This window comes from Accipiter gentilis, chromosome 4 (genome assembly GCF_929443795.1).
Source record: "Accipiter gentilis chromosome 4, bAccGen1.1, whole genome shotgun sequence".
Classification (NCBI taxonomy): Eukaryota; Metazoa; Chordata; class Aves; order Accipitriformes; family Accipitridae; genus Astur; species Astur gentilis.
Genome location: NC_064883.1, coordinates 39,321,503 through 39,342,187, shown reverse-complemented (window position 1 = coordinate 39,342,187; position 20,685 = coordinate 39,321,503). Strand labels below are relative to the sequence as shown.

At 41.8% G+C, this 20,685-nt stretch overlaps 1 protein-coding gene across 6 annotated transcripts in view; it reads left to right on the top strand.

Annotated features, from left to right (window-relative positions):
• DPP6 (dipeptidyl peptidase like 6) overlaps window positions 1-20,685 on the top strand; it is a 575,931-nt gene that overhangs the window by 381,754 nt on the left and 173,492 nt on the right. For all 6 annotated transcript variants that reach the window (XM_049798774.1, XM_049798776.1, XM_049798778.1 and 3 more), the window contains exon 2: window positions 13,657-13,771. In XM_049798774.1, the coding sequence (XP_049654731.1) occupies window positions 13,657-13,771 (115 nt within the window). The remainder of the gene's footprint in view (window positions 1-13,656; window positions 13,772-20,685) is intronic.

Below are 20,685 nucleotides of genomic sequence, written 5' to 3'. Positions count from 1 at the left end.
AAGTTAGAAAATCCCACAATACCGTGGAGGGACAGGCAGGGTAGTGTGGGGCATGATCAGCGATGTGGGGGACACTGCAGGAGAGAAAAATGCCAAGAGCAGAAGAGCCTTGGCCTCTCTTCCTCAAGGCAGCATTTGGCAATGGTTGAAGATTCATCTGTCATCATTAAATAACTGCGATTCTTTACATTAGCAATTATCTGCTCTTTATAGAGGGAGGTTTCAGTGATGGACCAGATGAAAGGCTGTTGAATACACAAGGGGAATGATGCAGGTATTTATGTCAACGAAGTAGAAGGAAAATAACACAGCTGATTTATCTTGAGTAGCTCATACGACCTGTCTGTCCCTTCATTGTGCTGCTGATATCTTTTGGCAACCGGCACAGCAGCCAACGTATGAGCACAGATCAGTTGTGTCATACTCTTTCTTCACTTCACTGACGCAGAACATGTCATAAAATCTTGCTGTCCTCAGCGCCGCCTTTCAATTCCCGTGTTTGGTGACAGCAAATGTCACTTGAGAAAAGCGAAAGGGCTATGACTGGTGATAGTTTTGGGAAACATCGTGGGGAGCTGTGTCACCTCGAGGACATGTTCTTTTTGTTGCTTTGAGCGTGAATGTCACTGTACTGCCGGGTGTCCTCTTCTCTCCAGTTAAAGATACCCTATGTATAGTTGTGAGGGGCAGAGGAGTCTATAGTTTGCAAGTCAGATAATGGGGAATTGAGAGCCTGTGACAATGCCGTGAAGTTATGGGAACTGTTTTAGCCTTCTTGAAAAAGCAGGATTTCAGCTGAGATTTGCTCTCCTGCCAGTTAAAATTAGTGAAATCCTGAAAACTTTGGTTCAGATCTTCTATGCAGATACTATGAGTCCTATAGCCTCATCATTTTCGCCCTTACATTTCTTCATGTCTTCAGCTGCAGCTAGGCCAATGTAAGGTCTTGCTGAACGGGAGGTCTGGAGTTCAGAAGCCAAACCCTGCTTTTTCGGAGTACACAGAAGCGCGTGTGACTGGAGGGAGAGGGGTCGCAATCTGGTCAATGGGAGGAGAGCTGACAAAGGGGATTTCTGACAAAAATTACTTTATATTGCGTTACAGAAAATGTTGAGCTGTGCAGGCTGGTAGGAGGGAAAGTCCTGCTTCTAATTATGATTCAACTTTATCTTTCACTGATAATAGCCTTTTTGTAATCAAAGAAGGTAAAAATGAAATGCCTGTTGTTGATTTCTGTGTGTGCACCAAGGAGCAATACAATCACAATACAATTTTAAATTAAATTCTTTTGTTCCTTTTTTTAATTTGAGTTTGATGGTTTTCCCTAGTGCCAGAGCCTAATTTACAGCAGAGAAAATTCCCTTAAATTGATTTTTAAAAATGCAGTCACATACACTACATTAACCTGTTCACTCCCTTATGGTGTGTGTCAAAGAAAAATGATCCCTGTAACTCTGCTTATTGGAGGGAGGCATCTGTAGTTTATATTAATTGGTAGAGTTCCCATTCTGCTCTGGACAAATTTTTCACACGGTAAATGAAATCCTGGCTGTGCTAATGCTCTTCTCTCTCTTTAAAAATACTGGTGCTGCAGCCCCAATCATTTTCCTTCTCCCACTGCTACATATCTGATCACTTCTGAACTCTTTTATTACTTATGGAAGAGTTTTATCTTTGAATTTAGATAGAGAGAAGAGAGGCACCAGGGCCCAGGTCCTCAGGAGTGTTTCTGTGCCTGAATCCCAGTGAAGCCACGTGGAACTGAGGATCTGAACACCTCTGGGAGGTCTGTGCATGGTGCAATGTGGTAGTTGCAGCATCACATGAGAGGGCTAGGTGGGGTACTTGGTAGGGAAGTCTATAGTGGAAGGTTTGTTGCAGCAGCACATGAGTTTGGTGTGGCTTTAAGTCTTGCAAAGTAAGATGGACAGGGGGATGAAGATAGAGGACTTTTTTAGATATGTTTAGATCAGGAGCTGATCTTAAGCTCTGCTGACCACTGTAGAGAAATGTGGACATAGCGCTCTGCCTGCTGGATCTGTTTAGACCCCCTTAATTCCAGAAGCCAAACCCTGCTTCTTGAGAGAATAACAAGTTGAGGAGGTGCAGAAAAGAAACTTCTTTCCTGGACACTTGCCTTTTTCCTTCCCATCTCTGGAGCATTTTTTCATGGGATGCAATAAAACTGCCACACACAAGTCATTGTGTCTGCTTGGGTGATTTTTCTCTTTTCAAAGCCTAAAGCATGTTTAAATCAATATGATATCCTTACAGTTTCAAATACAAAAGGGTCCTTTCTAAACCACACTCTCTCACTTTTAACGTCAGAAGTGAGAGAGTCACAAAATTAAAGGAAGGATTTTGGTTACAGCAGAATCATTATGACTTGAAGCCAGTGAAAAGCAGACGGATAAACCAGCAGCATGATTCAGGAGAAGAGGTGGTTTTGTCAGTGCTGTTAAGATGCTAACATGAATTGTGCAGGGAGATTAAAAATGATCGTGATAATGCAGTGGTTTTGCTGCTGGGTGGCAGTGACCCTCATGAAAGATCTAGGAGAAAAATTTGCAATCCGTATGTCAGTCAGTTTTGCCTTTTTTTTTTTTTTTGAGTGGGAACATGGATGTCTCAGTTCCAGTCTGTAATTCACTCATTGAGCCTCAGGATTGTATTGAATTAAAGATATTTCTTTCAACCAAAAACTGAGCAAGAGAAGTGTTCTTTCGATACAAGGAGTCATGCTCCTGTGGTGTTGTGCCACAGTTAACACAGCTCAGTATGGGAAAGAAAGTTGGTATCTTGCTTTCCTGAGGAAAAATGACTTACTGTTTGTTGGTTGTGTTTACTGCCACCCAGAAAGTTTTGAAAGTGTAAATAAATGACTTTACAAAGCTCTTTGTAATGTGCTGTGAGAAGCCTAGTAAAAATAGAAATCAATTAAAACAGACCAAGCATAAGACTCATAAACCTTTGGAGACCTTGGAGTCACTTTGCCTGACAGCAGCACTCGGTGCTGAGCCAGCCCGCTGGCACCTCATGCCAAAAGCCCAAGCACCCTTCAAAGAGCTGTAATTCTTCAAACTACAGTTTCCCTAAGCTAGAGCTGGACAAGGGCCAGGGGGAATTAAGACTTTTGTTTTTTAAACTTCATGAACGTCAAATCGGGATATCCATGAAGTGGTTTCTGCTTCAAGAATATCCGAGGAAAAACCCGAGCAAATCCCATTAGGAGAACTGAGATGTCTCCCAGCTATTTCGAAGACAGTCTCGCAGCCTGTGGTCTCTGCTCCCTGCCTCATTATCCAAGGAGTGCTCACAGAAGGAAGCACAAGTTGCTGCTAGCTGGAAAGAAATAGTTAACATTATAAAAATGGAAGAGAGCGCCATCCTTTCGCTGTTGTCTCCCTTGCTCCTTACTTCTGCGTGAGTAATGGTATGAGCTCAAGCAAATGATTTTCCTGAAGAGTTGCAGAACTGGGGGTGAGTTGGGGACTATAGCTTAGGTTTAGGATTTGGGATTCAGGTAGAGTTTAGGGCTGCATTTATACGGTGAAGTAACCTGGAGGGGTGCAGGGGACCAAGCAAAGGTGATCACTAGTGTGGTTTGTTAGCACGCTCCCAGGCATGGTTTTGGCCCATTACTAGCAGGACTGTGCCAGGAATGCTGCAGCAAAACCTGGGGTCCAGAGCAGCCCAGGAACTGTTTTGGTGAAGAAGTCGTGATACGGACATGCTGCGCTGCAGTGTAAGAGGGTTTGGCTGTTGTGGGTGAGAGGTGTGCTCTGCCAATAGCCCTTGGTGCAAGAGAACAGATTTTCGTTTCCTTTATTTACTGGTTTGTATTTACTTATTGTAGGGTTCAGTTATATGGAACTTAGTTATTAGGCCTGAAAATAGCTCATGGTCACAAGACCGTTCCAGGCGCCTTTAGAAGCCTTGAACAGAATAAACAAGAAGACAAAAAAAGAAAGATCCCAATTAGAAAAACACAGGTGCACATTCCACGATAAAGGGAACTTGGCACAAACAACCTCAATTCAGGGGCTTATCTTGACCAATTGGACTAAGAGAAGTCTTGCATGTTTTAATTAACACAACCAATTATGTCTTGCGTTTGTGCGTGTGGACAGTACCGATGTAACCAATCACCGCTTAGGCTTGTGCACGTGGACACCAAATGCTTGCATGTAGTAGCCAATCAAAGTTTCTAAACAACTTGGAGAATTGTATAAAAATGATCAGCTAAGCTCAATAAACGGGTGACTTTAATCATCACGTTGGTGTTCCATTGTCCGGGCCCCGCACGGATTAATCCCTAAACCCTACAATTTATGAAACCAGGAATGAAAGATTCAGGAGAGAAGAAGGGGAGAGAGACTAAGCAAAAAGATCTTGGCTGTACAGGCTGGGGAGAAGGGGACTTAACTGGGAGAGAGAAGCCTTCGTACTGCATCCTACTCCAAGTACTGCTAATGTGTTTTCATTTAAAAGCAGTGTGTAAAATACAGCCCACACTTACACATTGTTTTTCTATTGCTCAACTTTGTTAAAATTTGTATCAGAGAAGAATATTCCTTCTATAATTTTAATTAAAATCTTGGCTACATTCTACATTTGGCAAAAGCATTAGAGACCCCACACATCAAATATGACTTGATCCTAGAACCAACAGAAAGTTAAGATTCTCTTCAAGGTAAAATTATATGATAAGTAGCATCTTAATATAAATATTGCTACAATGATGAATAATGCAATTGCTGTCTTTGAAACATCCATACATCAAAGAATTTGTATTTTTCAAAACAGTAAATAACTGTTGCTTGAAATAAAAGTTGTGTAAAAGATGTATAAAAATAATCTGTGAATTTTAGCATCCAGAATAACTCTGGACTTTGCATTTTAAATACCTCCTACACCACACTTTGATTTTAATAGGATACTCAGATGCTTGAGAAATCCAGCACCATAATCTGATTAATTATGATATATGGAGACGATTGAAGGACTCAGGCACGCTGTTATAAATGTTGTTATTGACCTCAGTAAGGGCAGGTTCTGGCTTGAAATGGGGAGGAACTTTTCTCTTTAGTGAGATCCTATTGGCTTATTGGAGGGATTTTATTTTTTTTTCCCCTTCTTAACTCAACTTTTATGTAAAACACACATCACTCGAGTCCCACGGAGGACAGAAATATGTGATTTTTGCTGGTTCCTTACTAAATTTGGAGACTGTTTTAGTGAGCACAACAAAACAGATTTTATCATCACATGCTTGTTAGTTTGGACATTTTTCTTTGTAAAAGCATTTTAAGTTGTGTCTCATCATGGAGGTTCAGGTAATTTTCATTACTTTTGAAATCCCATTATTACGGGCTCTGATCAATTTTATTTTTTTCCCCAAAAAAAGCTCTGAATTGTCACTGCAGCCTCCTTCTCCCTGCAGTGCCATCCAACGCCATCTTCTTGCCCCTTGGTCTGTCCACGTCCTTCACCTCCCCATGTCACTCCAGGACTCAGGCATCAATCCCATCTCTGACCATGGATTTTCCCAGCTGCTCCATGGCTGCAGGACCTTCAGAAGCCATCCCCTTGCAGCCCTCATGCCAGCCAGGGACCTCATCTGAAATCCCCAATCCACCATCCTTCTGTAAGAAGTGATGATGAAGGAAACATATTTTGAAGAAAAAGCAGTTGATATATTTCAGAATATAATGATAGATGATGTTTGGCGTGGTAGAGTATACTGAGAGTGCTTGTCTCTTTCTGTTTATTTCCCCATACATGCGTGAAGCTTTGCTGCGTGTTAATGAGAGTTACGTATGTCGACCAAAGGAGGACCGACCCTCCCCTAGCCCCCAGCTGCTTTAATTCACACATGAATTCATATAATAATTACTGTATCGCAGAAGGTTTTGCAAGTAACCCGGTGAGGTAATTTTTACTTTCTTAGCACGCAGTGCAATTTCTGCATCCTGAGTTTGATGGACACCTCAGGGGAGTGCAAAATGAAATTGATAAACCCGTTTTCTTCCTCCCTGCTGTACACACCGTTTTCATATTCCTCTTCGCACTGTCTCTGCAGCATGGCGACCTTAAAACTTGGCTGTCTTCACGGCTCTTTCTCACGTTACTGCCAAACAAATTATTTAGGAATTAGATTTTGTTCACCTCATGTTTTCCTACCTGTACCATTTAGAAACAAATTATTTAGAAACTAGATTACAGAAAAAAAAATGCCTAGGAGTTAGTAAAATATAATAATAAACAGAATTTCTAATGCTGGGTATCTGTATTTCTACCCAGGGAGATTAAACACTTCGCTACTTCTCTTATCACAAATTCTTCCCTGGTGTTCAGAGCCATAAATTGAGTGATATTTTCTTTTTTTCTGAAATATAGTTTCACTAAAAATTGTAATTGCCTTTTTACAAATGTAAGCAGAATGGCATTTTGTTGGAATTAGGGGAGACGACAAAGCTGAGAGGTGGTTTCGCCAAGCTCTCAAATATTGCAGAGAAGCTTCTTTTCCCATTTCTTTAGATCCTAATTCTTCAAGAAATAGAGTAGAGAGATGTCATCCCGGCGTGCCTTGGCGTCATCACCTTTTGCAGGTGCTGTCTGCGTGGGTATGAACTGTTCGAGGCTTGTGTGTGTGTTGTGGCTCGGTTTGAAGGGAGCCAGTCTGTCAGAGCATTATAGTGGAAAAAATGGAGCTCAGCAAGTGCTGTGGCATACAGGGGTCCTGGGCTCGATGGTATAATCTGTGGCATTTGGGCTTGCCAAGCCTTTTCACAGATCTGATGATAACACACTCTTATGGAAAAAAATTCTAAGCCAAGTTCTGCCGGTGTCATGGCAGATATTTCACCCGAGGAGATGATTTGGTTCTGTTTTAGTGGATGAATGTGTGTGCTTATATCAAACACTGAAATAAAATCAAAGAAATGCTGTTGATTTTATGGGATCTGTCACTATTGGGAATGGATCTTTAATTATGACTTGAATTACAGTAGCAAGTAAGGGCCCCCGTGAGGATTCGCAGTCCCACTGCGCCAGGTGCTATAAAAACTTCTAGGTTACCGCAGATGAATGAACCAAACTGGTGGTGGGAAAGTGAAGAAGATTAATAAGATGACATTCAATCAAGACCATCACAATTCTTGGCTAAAAGTATCTCTAATCACATGTGTCGTGTGTCGTACACATGTACAACATTGCCGCCTTTCTCCTGGGCGTGAGTCAGAAGCTGGCCGTGCCCTTGGCTGGAGCCACGCTTAGTGCAACAGGTCCAGCTGGTGTTCGCAGCTTGAATTTTTGTCACCTTGAGAATAGGCCTCTGGCGGGATTCCAGAGTCTACGTTCCCAAATTCTAATTTGTTTTGGAAATTCCATGCAGTTACTCTGTCCTATTCAGCACTAGGAATAATTTCGGAATGCTTCAAATGACAATACTGCTTGTTTATACATTGGAAGGAGTGGGAGGATGTTGCAGGGTGGTTACTATACTTGAGTACAAAAGTCATGTGAGATGCCAGTTCAAAATACAGAGATGATAAATTAATCTTTTAGTGCTGCTAGGCCTGGAAGGGATCCAAAACTGTTTCATCATAATGCTCATAAAAATGTTGGGAAGTTATTAAATATCCATTTCTGCAGTACAGTACAGCTAGGAATCCCAGATATTACTGTATCGAGATCTTTTTACAGATTTTTTTTTAAATTTAGAAGTAGCACTGGGTTTCGTTTCTAGCTGACACAGACCGGCTTTGCTCCAGTGGAGCCAATGATCTGTGTCAGTCAATGCTAGCTGAGGATCTGGTGCCTTCTGCTCTGAAACAGTGGAAGACCCATCATCTGTTAAAGCTAACAGTTAGGTGTAAGGTGCAGATGGCAATCGTTTTCTCCTACTGGCTTTGTAATAGAAACATGTAAGACTGAAAGCTCTATCAAAGCATAAAACATGCAAGGTTTATTTCTACAGAGGGCTGAGTGTTACGGATACAGCCTTTCCCTCGCTCACTCTCAAACACTCCGTTAATGCCCAACCTCAAAGCATTTGCGTATGCGCGCTTTGCAGAAAATTGTGAGAGGAGATGTAGCTACGGGGCCAAGAGGATTGGCTTTAGGGCATGCAAAAAAGAGCCTCCCAGAAAGGCAGGACAGGATAGTGGGTTGCATTGTGTGCAGGGTAAAAGATTTTTCTCACGGTGCCGGGGAGTAGGCAGCAAAGATGTTAACTGTTATTAAGTCATTGCTCCCTATTAGTAAAAGCATTTGTTATCAACAGAAGATGAAGAAAAACATAACGTAGTTGCCTTTCATCACTGCAACAGGCAGGATGGTTTTATGTTACTGAATCTTTCAGCTGGGGCTTTGCAGGAAAGCCCGCGCACATGCCATGCCTCATTTGTAAAAACAGACCGGGTTTTTATTCCTCTCACTCTGAAGCGTCACCTTTGGCATCTGAAGGACTGGGTTTACCGTAGCCTCAGGCCTAGGCTCTCTGAGTCCATCTGCAAACCAATTGCTATTCAGCATCACACTTCAGCTGGAGGACAGCTCAGGGTGGTCTGCAGCAGCAGGAGGGGAGGGAGGCCGGTGGGGAGGAGAAGGAAAGGAAAGAAAATAAATTTAAAAAACCCCAAGCAATAGTAACTCAGCTTGAATTCAGAGATGAGAAGGATGCAGTTACCTGCTCATTGTTGTTTATCCATGCTATGATACTGCCTAATTTCTTCAGTGATTGAAGTTTCCACTGTGCCAGGCAGGGCACCAAAAATGATTCCTGCCCACCAAGAACCTCCATCCTAAATTTAAGGCAGATGAGCGGCAGAGGGCCCAGGTAGGCAGAGGAGTGCAATGAGACGGTAAGGAAGTATTGATCTGCAATATAACCAGAGGTCTCGGCAAACCTCCTGCTGTAACCACTGCAATGCATCTAGTTTACTGCCATTATCATTGCAATTAATATTTCTTTTTGCAACAGAAGGTTAATAATCTATCAGTATGGGTTACCTACTATTTACCTTATTCATTGTACTTTTTAGCAGTTATAATCTGCAGCGATTCTGTATTATAAAGAACTAATTAACAGCAAGATTATTTTTCCACTGAACATCATGGGAGCTTTTGCCAGGGACAACAGTGTTCCCGTACCTTAATTCCTCAGCAAAGTGTTTATTCTGTGCCACGTTCTGAAATTGGTGAGCTGACTTTCCAGAGTCATTGCACTCACTGTTATGTCATCAGGCAAAAGTTTTCATTCAGAGCGAGGTAGGATGAGTTGATGGTAGAATACGTATTTTTCAATTGACTGTGTGTTAACAAGCTTGCTAGAAGATTTTTGATCTACTGTTGTTACGAGTGTAGTATTTCAGGTTATTTAGCTAAAATTTAGAAACAAATTAAAAAAAAGCAAGAACCAGAGCTTGTAAGAATGGCAAGTATGGAAACCATACAAAACCACTGCTATAAACCCCATCCTGCCACCTCCGAAGGCAATAAAACATCTTGCACCTGCTTTTATTTCATACCATTAATTCCTTGGGTTTTCTTTTTTTTTTTTTCTTTTCCTTTTCTTTCTGATTTACACTGGTATAACTGAGAGGAGAGCTCAGTCGCCTGTCTGCAGCCATGACCCAACATCACCTGCTTCAGCAAGAGCCCTCATGTACAGCAGATGTATCTGGAATGTATGTATTCCAGTATAAGACACCTAGGGTTTGATGTTATTGCACAAAAGTGGCAAATCCACGTTGAAAAACACTAAGAGGACCCTTCAGAGATTTTGGTCCAGGATGTATAGCTTTTATAAAATAATACCAATGCTTGACAAGTGATGTCTAAATTGTCCTTCTTTCATTTAGCAGTATAGCTATGGCTATTTCAAAAAAAAAAAAAAGAAGTTGTGCTTGATGAGGTTTTGTTTTAAGAAGCTATTATATTATTGTAATATGGCCACCATGCTGGCAGACTTTTGACAGGTTTCAAATAAACATGCAAGAAATAATTTTGTTGACAGCATCTTGGATTGGAGCACATCCAGCCTTCATCCATAACATGTCAGTACAGTGATTCTTTCACAGGCAGGAAAATATGTCATCACAGATCTGTATTCTAGACTCTTAAAATACTGTAGATGTCTGGATTGATGGCTTCAAAGTCAACTTCACAGGTGGGTAGCGTTATTTTTCAATCATAAATGAAGATGAAAGTGATAACATTTACAGTTTTTAGTATGCAGCATCAATGAAGTGTGCTTATGTTAAAACCTGTGGTAACATCTGTTTTACTTCCCTAATCCAAAAACAATTAAGGTTTTATGTAAGAGAAAGAAGGGGGTGGAAAACAAACAGCAAAGGAAGAAAGGAGAAAAACCAGGCTGAAGGGCTTTAGCTTGCTTGCAGAGGTCATGCAGGTGGTGTGTTAGTTCTTCATGAGAAGCAGAGAGCAGGTGACTCCTACTGAGGGGTGACTTTGTTTTAAAGCGTCCTTTTATGTGTTTTCAGTAGAATCATTTCATCAGAGCAGAAATTGTGCGTGCTTGGTTTATTTCCATTTGTGTAATATGCTCAGATTTCAGTATTAAAACCTAAGTGATATCTTTAGGATTAACAGCCATGGTTCATGAAGGGTATCTGCTTGCTGGCTGGTTTAGATGTCTGTGTTTTCATCTGCAAGCCGGGATCTTTCAGGAACAGGCAAATTATAGCTTTGTGCTGTGCGCTGGTAGCAAACCCTCTGAGGTGCCACTTGAGGAACACTATTTATGGGCTTGAATCTGTACCTGCCTTAATGAAACACCTTCCCAGCTTTGGTCCCAAGCACAGAGGCTTTCCTGAGCAATGTGAAGAGGCAACTGATGTCCACCCGCGGGAACTCCTGTCGAAGGGTGGGAGTTTGCTGCCAAGGGCACGGGGTATCACGGACCAGTGGTGAGGCTGTAATCTCCTGGAAGTAAAAGCTGCTCACAGTGACACAGCAACATCCCTCTGGAATTAACAGAAATACAGATAGAAAAGATCTAAAATGTCAGTGCCAGCTTATGCATGGTACAATGTGTGTGCAGCAGATTTACTATAAGTGATTCCATCGAAAAAGACTTCAAATGACCAAGAAGAACAAAAAAGCTGCTTTCCAATCTTGTGCTGAATAAAGCTGTTTACCTTTCTTTGAAATGCCATTTGTCTCTTCTTTCTTTTTATCAGGGGAAATTTCCTGATGGAATTTTGAAAAGAAAGTGAAAACGTTCCTTTCTGCTTCCTTGCAGTGTGTTAAAACTGAGGTTTTGTTTATTAATAGATTTCCTCCTCTTGATACACTAGAAATTCCCAGTCTTTTTTGTTGTGATTTTGCTCAAATATTGATTGAATGACTGAAGAATTAATGGGATTATGATGTGATAATGGATTCGGTGGAAGTATTGATACCCTGAAAGCTTAAGCATGCGTGTGGATTTTTATCACGCTGGGACTCATGGATGGGGAAACCTCACTTCAAGGTTTTATTAAACTTTTGAACTACAGCTGGGTTCATAGGACCAATTCAAGTCCGTGAGCTATTTTTTTTTTTTTTCAATTTTAAAACTTCCGACCTTTTGGTGGAGAGAGGGTTTTTAGATTATTTTCAGGAGTGTGACTGTTGCCACCAGGTCTGTAATGTTGTCCGTGTCTTACCTCTGTCTTTAGACACTGTTAGGGCTTGGCTGGGTAGAAGCACTGTGATTTCTCACCTGCTTCTCCCCAGTTCTCCTGCCATCCCTCTAGGTCCCACTGTGCCCTGCTGCGAAAGCAAGAATATTTCTGCCACTTACTAAGAAGCTCTGGATTCTTTTCCTGGCTTTATTTCTCACATTTATTGTGTACAACCCTGGGAAAGTCACAGACTCTCTTTTCAGCCTGTTTGCGTCACCTGAAAAATGGGGACCGTAACAGTTTCCTAAAAAAGGTGTTAGAAGACTAAATTAATTAATATTTTTATTTGTGCTTAGGGTGAAGATGCTATAAAAATGAGAGTATTTATATCCTTTGTTTTCTTGTTGGCAAAATTGCATTTCTCAAGGCTCCTAACCTACTTTTCAAACCTTTCTCCAGTAAGAATAATAAAGTATAAATTTGTTCCTTTGTTTATTTTTCATTTCAAATAGAAAGAGAAGTGCAAATGAGGAGGGAAGGCAAAGAGGGGAGGGGCTGCTAACCTCTACCCCTCTTTGCCAGAAGGAAGAGAACCATCATGTCTTTTCCAGAACTAGAATAAATAATGAAATAAAGATGCTACCTCTGACATTTAATGCCTCAAACTTGGCTTTCCATTGCAGATTTATAACCTTTGTAATGGATAGATCCCCAAACATGTAGGAAGAGAGTCTCAACATTACCTTTTTCTGTGAAATGGATTCTTGATATGAAAAAAGTTGAAAAATATTTTCCAGTGCTTTCTGAAATCATAGCTGTGAGGTTTGCCTGACTCCCCTGTTCAGTCATGCTTTTGTGTATAAGAAAATGTTAACAGTAAGTGAAACAAACTCTCTGAATTACACAAGAATTTAGTCTATTAGAAAGCTTTCTGTTTTCCTGAAAATATTAATAAAGAAAAAAAGAAGAATCTTTTAAAGAAATACCAGCAGGTCTGTCTCAGACCCACCATCCCGCATGACAAAGGCAATGAGGCAAAAAAATCTAAATTGGTGAGGTCAACAAGGAGGAGGAGCATCCAGAGTTGTTCTGGCTGTGAGGCCAGATCCCTTTAGTGAATTCAGTCTTCTAGGAAAGTGAAGTGCACTGATATTTCATACAGTTCCTGGGGATGCTTCAATGTGCGCATGAAATCACATTTAATGCACAGTGCTAAGGGGAATCCATCAAAAAGCATGAGATAAGTGCAATAAATATTTAAGATCTTGTGGATGCGAACACAGTACTTCATACAAACCTCAGTCTCGAGAGCAGGGGTGCTGTATACGTCGCAGACAGAACATATGGTACAACCACAGTGAAGTCAAACCTAATCAGTGAATAGTGATGGAGCTTTTATTCTAAAGTTTTAAGGATGTGATTCAATTTAATCTGTATGTTAGATGTGAATCCTGTCTTCATGTCCTTAGACCTACCAACCTAGAAATGCATGCGAGGTGGGCTGAGGGAATGTGATGTTTTCTGGGAAGGCGGAAAAATTCACCATGGGGATATCCTTATTGATCTTTATTTCCGTACATGCCCCTGTGAATTATTTATCATCTTCCTGTATTCTCTGGCATCGTATTATAAAAGTCTCTTGAAAGTTACTGTAAAGCTCTTTATTGCCAGACTTAATGAGGGTTGGTAGGAAATTGGCTTTTGATAAGTGAGTTTGGATGAGCGCTGGTGTGGGTGGCTGGTGCCTGTATGCGAGAAGGCGGTGGGAAGTGTGGGTTACACTACCGAGCATCCTATGGGTGCATTGCATTTATTCATTGCATAATCTCGACTTGGAATGAATTCAGTTAATACAGCAACGTATTATAATAGCATGAATTGTATCTGGTTTACAGGCTTCACCCACCGTGGTTGCAGGGTGCATGGTGCGGTTCTGTGGAAATACGTTGCTGTTTGGATTCTGCTGTTTGTTTCCTTGTCTAAGTGCCTGTTCTAAATGTTCTTTTTCCTTTGATGTTTCTAGGAGCTGGTGGGAAGTAATCCTCCACAAAGAAACTGGAAAGGAATTGCAATTGCCTTACTTGTTATTCTCGTTATCTGCTCCCTGATTGTCACCTCTGTTATACTCCTGACTCCAGGTATTTATAACCTTTAACTCACTTCCATTCTGTTTTTCTTCTGTAATTTTACACTTCCAAGGGGAAAGGGATTGCAAGCTGACTGCAAAGTTAACATCAAAGGAATCATCCGTCCTGTTCTTTAGCTTGATGTGATGCTGAGTTCAAGGCCATTTTTAGGTAGATTGTTTTAGACTTTCACAGTTCGATTTAAAGATCAGGGCTGCTGAGCTGAAGGTACAATGGTGAAACTTGGTTGCCTAAACATAGGTGGGGAGGGTCATTTTAGATGTGCCAGGGTATGAGAGACATCTAAATAGAGCAGTCGGTTAGGACACAGGAATTCCTAAAGATCATGTCCACATGGAGCATCAGCTGCCGGTTGGATGGCTTATCCTAGACCATCTAAAATGGCATTAGGCACCAATACTTAGGCATCTGACTCCCATCCCGTTCAGCTGGATTGATTTTTAGATCAGACCATAGTGTTTCAGCTTTACAAAGATATTCCAGATAACTATGTGCCAGGTAGCACTTACCCACATTAGTAACTTCCCAATAAGGGATTCTTTAAGTTAATCCCCTTACCAAGTTTCAGCAAAGTTCTGTGCATGTAACCTCTGTAAATTACTTCTCTTACAGTAGCTGCTGGTTGTAGGCTTGAATTTTAATGTGGTATCATTATGATTATTGATTATTACATATTTATACAGCCCTGTAAATTTCCATGCCTACTTATGGAGCAGAAATAATGCGCTTTTGCAGCTCTGAGAAGATTGTGATCTGAATACGAAAAGATACATGAGAGACAAGACATAGAAAAGAGAATTCAGTGTCAGAAAGGGTGAAGAGCTACAAAACACAGGAGAAGGCAGAAGGTCCCCTGCAGAGGGACGTAGAGGAGAAGAAAAGAGGCTCCTTCTTGGATGAGTATGGGCGAGTGATTCTGGGGGACAGCAAGACAGAAAGCACAGAGCTGAGGAGGGGAATGAAGGCAAGGGAAAAATGAAACCGTAGGAAATGGAAGGGCACAGGACGGTGAAGTGGAAAAATGAGATGGAAGTTGTGTGGCAGAAAATTCTAGCTTGTAGCGTGTGAACTGACATGCAGTTCAGCAGATCTGGGCCATCTTCCCTGACACAATTCTTATCCCAAAGTCCTGCTGTATGGTAGACTGGAGACAGTGATAAATCAAGAAATACAGGACTGCACTGAGTTCATTTGGAAATGACTGAAACAAACGATCACTATGTTATCCTTTTGGTTATTTATCGTCATGCTGTGTTCAGTTTATTTTATGTCATCCTGAAGTTTTCGGTGTAAGTAGCACGTGATCCTGCCAGAGTAATTAAGTAATTAAATTAATTAAGGTTAATCTTAATTAAGGATCATTTTTTAAATTACTTTTGCTAGTGTTCAGATTTAACACCTTTGGACAGTGCAGTTCATCCCTGAGATGGTTTGGGGCATGGTCTGTGGACCACACTCATATCAGGCACCACTTACTTGCAGTGAAAAATATCATCCCTTACCTATTAGGTATGGAAATGTCGCCTTCCATTTACCGAAGTGCAGTCCCAGAATTTCAAAAATGCGCACAGAAGCCTAGATTCCTAAACCCATATCCTGGGGCTTCAAGCAGCTGTCAGTGGCTCACACTGCATAGATGAGACCATGGGTGCCACTTCTTTCGAAGAGCAGGATTCCATATAGATGGATACATGGGGAGAAGCATAAACATACCTGTACAGTCCTAAATACAGTTAAAGTCACAAGTCTTTCCTTTTACAAGACCACCTGTAATAATGATTTCTTTATAAGGATGGTCAGAATGATATCTGGTGAAGATTTAGCAGCTCTGATTTCAATTCTGGGCTCCACTAGAGACCTCATTTGGGACTTCTGAACCCTACTTCCACTTCTGCATCAAGAAAATCACCCATAAAATCCAGTAATGACTGTTACGACTATAGATACTGAAGTGCTGTTGTCCAGGCAAATGTCTAGACAGAAAAGGTGTAATGAGCATTGAGATCCTATAGTTAAGGTTCTCTGATTTAGGAAGACACAAGTAAATATGGGTTATTATGATGACATTGTATTTTATGTAGTATGAAGTGGGAATGTGTAATACCTACATTCAGTTATAAATAAAATTCATGAGTGTATTTGTGTGTTTATATTTGTATATGCATACAAAAAGACATTTTTTGGTTGGGATGTGCACAGACAATGTATACAAATGAATCACAGTTATTGGTATGTACTTAACAACTCCAAATAACACCATTGAGAGAGTCTCTGTGCTTAAAACTTAAGAATATGCAAAGTCATTTGCTATGCTAAAGCTTCTATTCATGCTTTTTGAGATTTCTAATTACCTGATTTGCTGGTAAACTGGGTTTGGGTTGTTTTTTCCCCTGCTGGTGTTTCAGAGCTGTATCCTACATGCAAATACAAAACCTCTGAGCTCAGTGCTGCTTCTGTTTTTATTATGGATCCAAACTGTTTCACGGTGAGACTCTGCCAAGGGTAAAATAGATAGCTTAGGTTGCTGCTGTGGTTTGGCAGCAGCTGAATTCAGTCTTCTTTTGGGCCACTGGCCCTGGAGCTTGTTATGAGGAGGGACTATGGCACAGGGTAACAGGAGGCTCGTTTCACAGGCATTTCCCACCAGCCAGTGTTAAATGAGACATTGAGGCTGGTTTGACAAACCTAAAAAGCATTACATTGCTAATCCCAACTGGGGATAGCACGTCCCAACAAGGTAGGAGTGGGAAAGGTGGAGGAGCCTGTCCAAAAGGAGAAGCAGAGACAGCATTTTCCTGCCATAAAATAGTTCACTGGAAGAAGAAATGTTTATCTGTTGGTAGCCAAACTGAAAAATAAGTGTTGGATATTTGAACAAGAGGTGAGGAAGGGGCAGGAGGACAGCAAAGGAAGGAGGTGAAGCAGTTTTGTGGATGCTCATGGGGAGCTGCTGCGAAATGTGAGGGTAGAATCAGAAAACAAAACAAAACAAAAACAACAAACAAGAAAACCCTCTTCACTGGAAATGTCTCAAGTGGGTGATGCAGTCTGGCATGGGCAGAGCACAATACTTGAGAACACTTCAAATATTTTTAAGTCTTCCTTCTGATGATAAAGTTGGAGTCCAGCTTGACACTCTCATACTAGTACAAATAACCTTTTGCATTTTACCTCTGAATGCCTTACTTGTTCCTGTCAGTCTTGGCCCTCTCCCAGCCTGGGAAACCATTCTTCTCTAAGTATTTTGCTGTAGGTTTGAAGGCCTGTTTTGCAGTGCAATACCAAGGCACGCAATGCAGAGATGCTCTAAACCCAGTGCTGAACATCCTGCAGTGCCCACAGAGAGTAATTTGGGACATGTATGGGATAGAGTGCAGCATGCAGTCTTGTAGTCAGTGTTCAGACAAAGAAAAGTGGTTAACTGGACCCATAACTTCCATCATGATGGTGGTATTTCCCAATACTGTGAAAGCCGTGGTAGTCTCCTGGGCAGTCTCCTGCAAAACCAGGAGTGAGTGGTAGAGTGGGGAATGGAGAAAGGTTGCTTAGCAGAACAGATAATGATTAAGCTATTTAATAACTGAGGAAAAAGGGGATTTATATATCTCTTCAAGATTCTTTTGCAAATCAGCCCAAACCTTTAAAGTAGGCTTTAACTCTGGATTCAGCTGCAGAAAGGCTGAAATCCCTACTGCTCTGGGTTTCCCAGAGGCAGGTCATTCACCCTCCTTTAAGATTAGCTCATAAACTGGGAACAGTGCTCTTTGCATTCAGCAGACATCGTAATTACAGTAGCAATGCTTTATTGCTAGCTAACACTTAGGGTTTATTTTATAAAATCCTAATAAAATTTCAACATTTCTATGATTTGTATATCCTTTGGTATTCTAGAACAACATTCTCAAAAGAAGCAGTAGCTGGTGAAATTTGCATTTAATTACACTTTAGTACACCACATGCACACAATTGCCTACGCTGAGGGACTCTGATTTCATGTGTGTGTGAGTCCTGCCACTCCACCCACCTTTGAAAAATGTGAAGCTATTTATACAAATGATAAAAGTGTGGGACTGAGCCTTTCCTAATTGGCGGTTGCTCACTTGTCGCTACATATGGCACCAGTATGGGTCCCATCCTAGCACTGTTGTTTGTGTATTTGTATAAAGACATGCCAAAGTTTATAGATATGCATGTGTGCATGCACACACAAACACACACATCAAAGCTGAAGACAAGACCTAATCCTACAGAAATTTTAATTATAAAAAAACCTTCCCCAAATTCCATTAGACATTTTGCTTAGGAAGAGGCTGCTTTCTAGTCCTCTCTGGAAATGGAGGCAAACAAGGACTCTTGGCACATCTGTTCGTGATACCTTACGCTTTCAGGAGATATACATCAAGTTTGCTCCTTTCAAATCTGACCTTTAGCTGAAAAAAAAGAAAGTACACCCAACTCCATATTAAAATTTTTACAAAATTCATAGGAAACATTTTCCAGAGATGGTACCGAGGTAGTCATTGCATAGCATTAATTCACAGTGTGCTGTCAGACAGCAAAATACATTGCCTAGAAAGCTTTGTATGACTTTTGCTAGTCAAGAAGAGCAAGGAAATATCCTGTCGCCAGCTGTGCAGGAATGTAATTTGTTTGTTCGCAGTTGTTACGTATAAATGTGTATTATATGCCATTAAAAAAAAAAGTGGGATTTTACAGAAGGGAGACAGGCTGCCTGTTTGCCTTGTCTGGCCACTGCCTTTTGGGTAGAGAGAGGTCATTTCTGGTAAAAGAGACATTAGGTCTGCCCAGGGATTGAGCAGACATGCTGAGGTGGGAAGGAAGCTCCTGGCTTGCTGGCCACCGAGAGGTGGACATTCACAGACACGCACTCACCCGCATGCTTGTAATGTGCAGTAGCCCAGGAGGTGCGTGAGAAAAGCATCTGACACTGATCGTCAGCTGAGCCCCAGGGATGATGGAAAGAAAAGTGGGCACCCAAAGGTGACTGAAACCTTCTGACCCATCAAGCAGCCTCTGGGCTTTGGTGGAGTTGAAAGGAAGCTTGAATGAAAGGATTGGTACTGCAGAGGCAAAACAGGCAGGGAGATCAGCTCATAGCCCTTTTCTCTGAGTTTTCTGGGTTTCTGGAGGAGCTTTGTCCTGTGTGTGTTCTGGAGAGTAGTTTTTTATCAGTTCAGCCCGTGTCCTTTTGGGTGCACTGACTTCAAGGATGAGGTGTAGACAGATGAACCCAAATGACGACAGATGAACCAACACAGGGTTCCCGCCATGCCTTTAACATTGAATCAAAAATAAAACGGGCATGGTTTTCACTTGGTTCTCTCAGCACGTGACTTTGCAGTCTGAAGGGTGGGTTTCTGACTTGGCACTCACATCACAGGTCCTTGTGCCCCCTGCACTGCTGCCGCGCTGCCGTGCTGTCAGGCCCTGGCTGGCAGCTGCCATCTGGGGCTGCTGGGGGCAGGGGACACGAGTGCAAAAAAGGTGGTGGCACGTGCTTGATCCTCTCCTTCCATAAACCCAAGGAGGTCTCGAGGTCTCTCTGCAGCTGGGTGTGAACACAACTTGGGTCCACCGGCTGGCTGAGACACGCTGAGAGACTGCTGCTCAGGGCAGGGTGGGCTACCTGAGATCCTGCAATTGCATTTCTTCCTCCATAAATGTCTCCGTTGGGGCCAGAGGAATGGAGTAGGCATTCTTAATGAGCGCTCTGACTTACCTATGTGTTAGATGAGGTCAGTATATCTGAACTTTTTACTGAAAAATCATTGGTTGATTGATTATTTAGTTGTTTGTTTTCTCCCCAGCTGTATGGCTGAGATTAATGTTGTCCATGGCCTGTTTTGGGACCTAATACAGGTATTACAGCCCATTGCAGGAGACGGTAAGGGAATCTCAGCAACGTGCCGTAGGGATACTCCTGGGTATGGATGCTTCAGTTCCTACCTCTCCCCCTTCCTGCTCTGCCTTATGAAGAATGTGAAGTGCTGTGCAGGTACACAGGTGGGGCTGTCTCCATCCTGCACAGAAAGAGGGAATGAGAAGAGCTTCCCACCCTGTCCTTTCCCAAATCTCGAGCACAGAGGCTTGCTTGTCCTTACGCCCTCATGATGGGGAAGAGTGTGTCCGTGTTCCTCAGGGTGGCATTTGGGAAGTGGCACCTGAACCAGCTGTAAGCCCAGGGCCGTATGTGGGCTCTGACCTCCTGCTCTGCACCGCCTGATCTCCCCGGGGACCCAGTGCTAGGGCTTTGCACCATGGCGGGAACTAAACTGGAACAGTTTCCTGGAGTTCCTCTGACCTATCTTTTCCATTGTAATAAATGAAATTATGCAAAAGAACTTGGCGTAATGCTGTCACACAGAAGGGTTTGGCTGGGGACTTGTATTAATGTGTCTTGGTATTTGGAAGCCACATTGAGCAGTGTGATTGAAACCTCAGTCAGACTTGGAAAAAATATGAAAATTGAAGAATATAATTTAATTTGGTAAAAATGATAGTTTGTATTGAAACACCTTTTAGTGGAACAAACCATTGTTCATAGGCAATTTTCAGTGGTCTCAGGTAGCTCAGGGGCTTCAATACGGTGTAGTAAAGACCTTTTACCTCTAATAAATGGCTTCAGAGAGTCTAATTCTGCTGTTTCTAATCACGAGTGTGTTCAGTGTAATAAGTTTAGTACTAAACAATGTTAAAGATAGCCAAGGCTGCATGATACCAATATACCTCAGGTATGAGGAGGTTGTAGTGAGGGGAGATGCTGAAGCACACATTCCTGCTGTGGAAATACTCAGAACGTGGCCTCATGTGTTCCTTTAAAAAGCAAACGTGCTTTAAGCTGACTGAAAGGTTTCCATGAAAATGTTTTTTCAGCAAAATTTGAA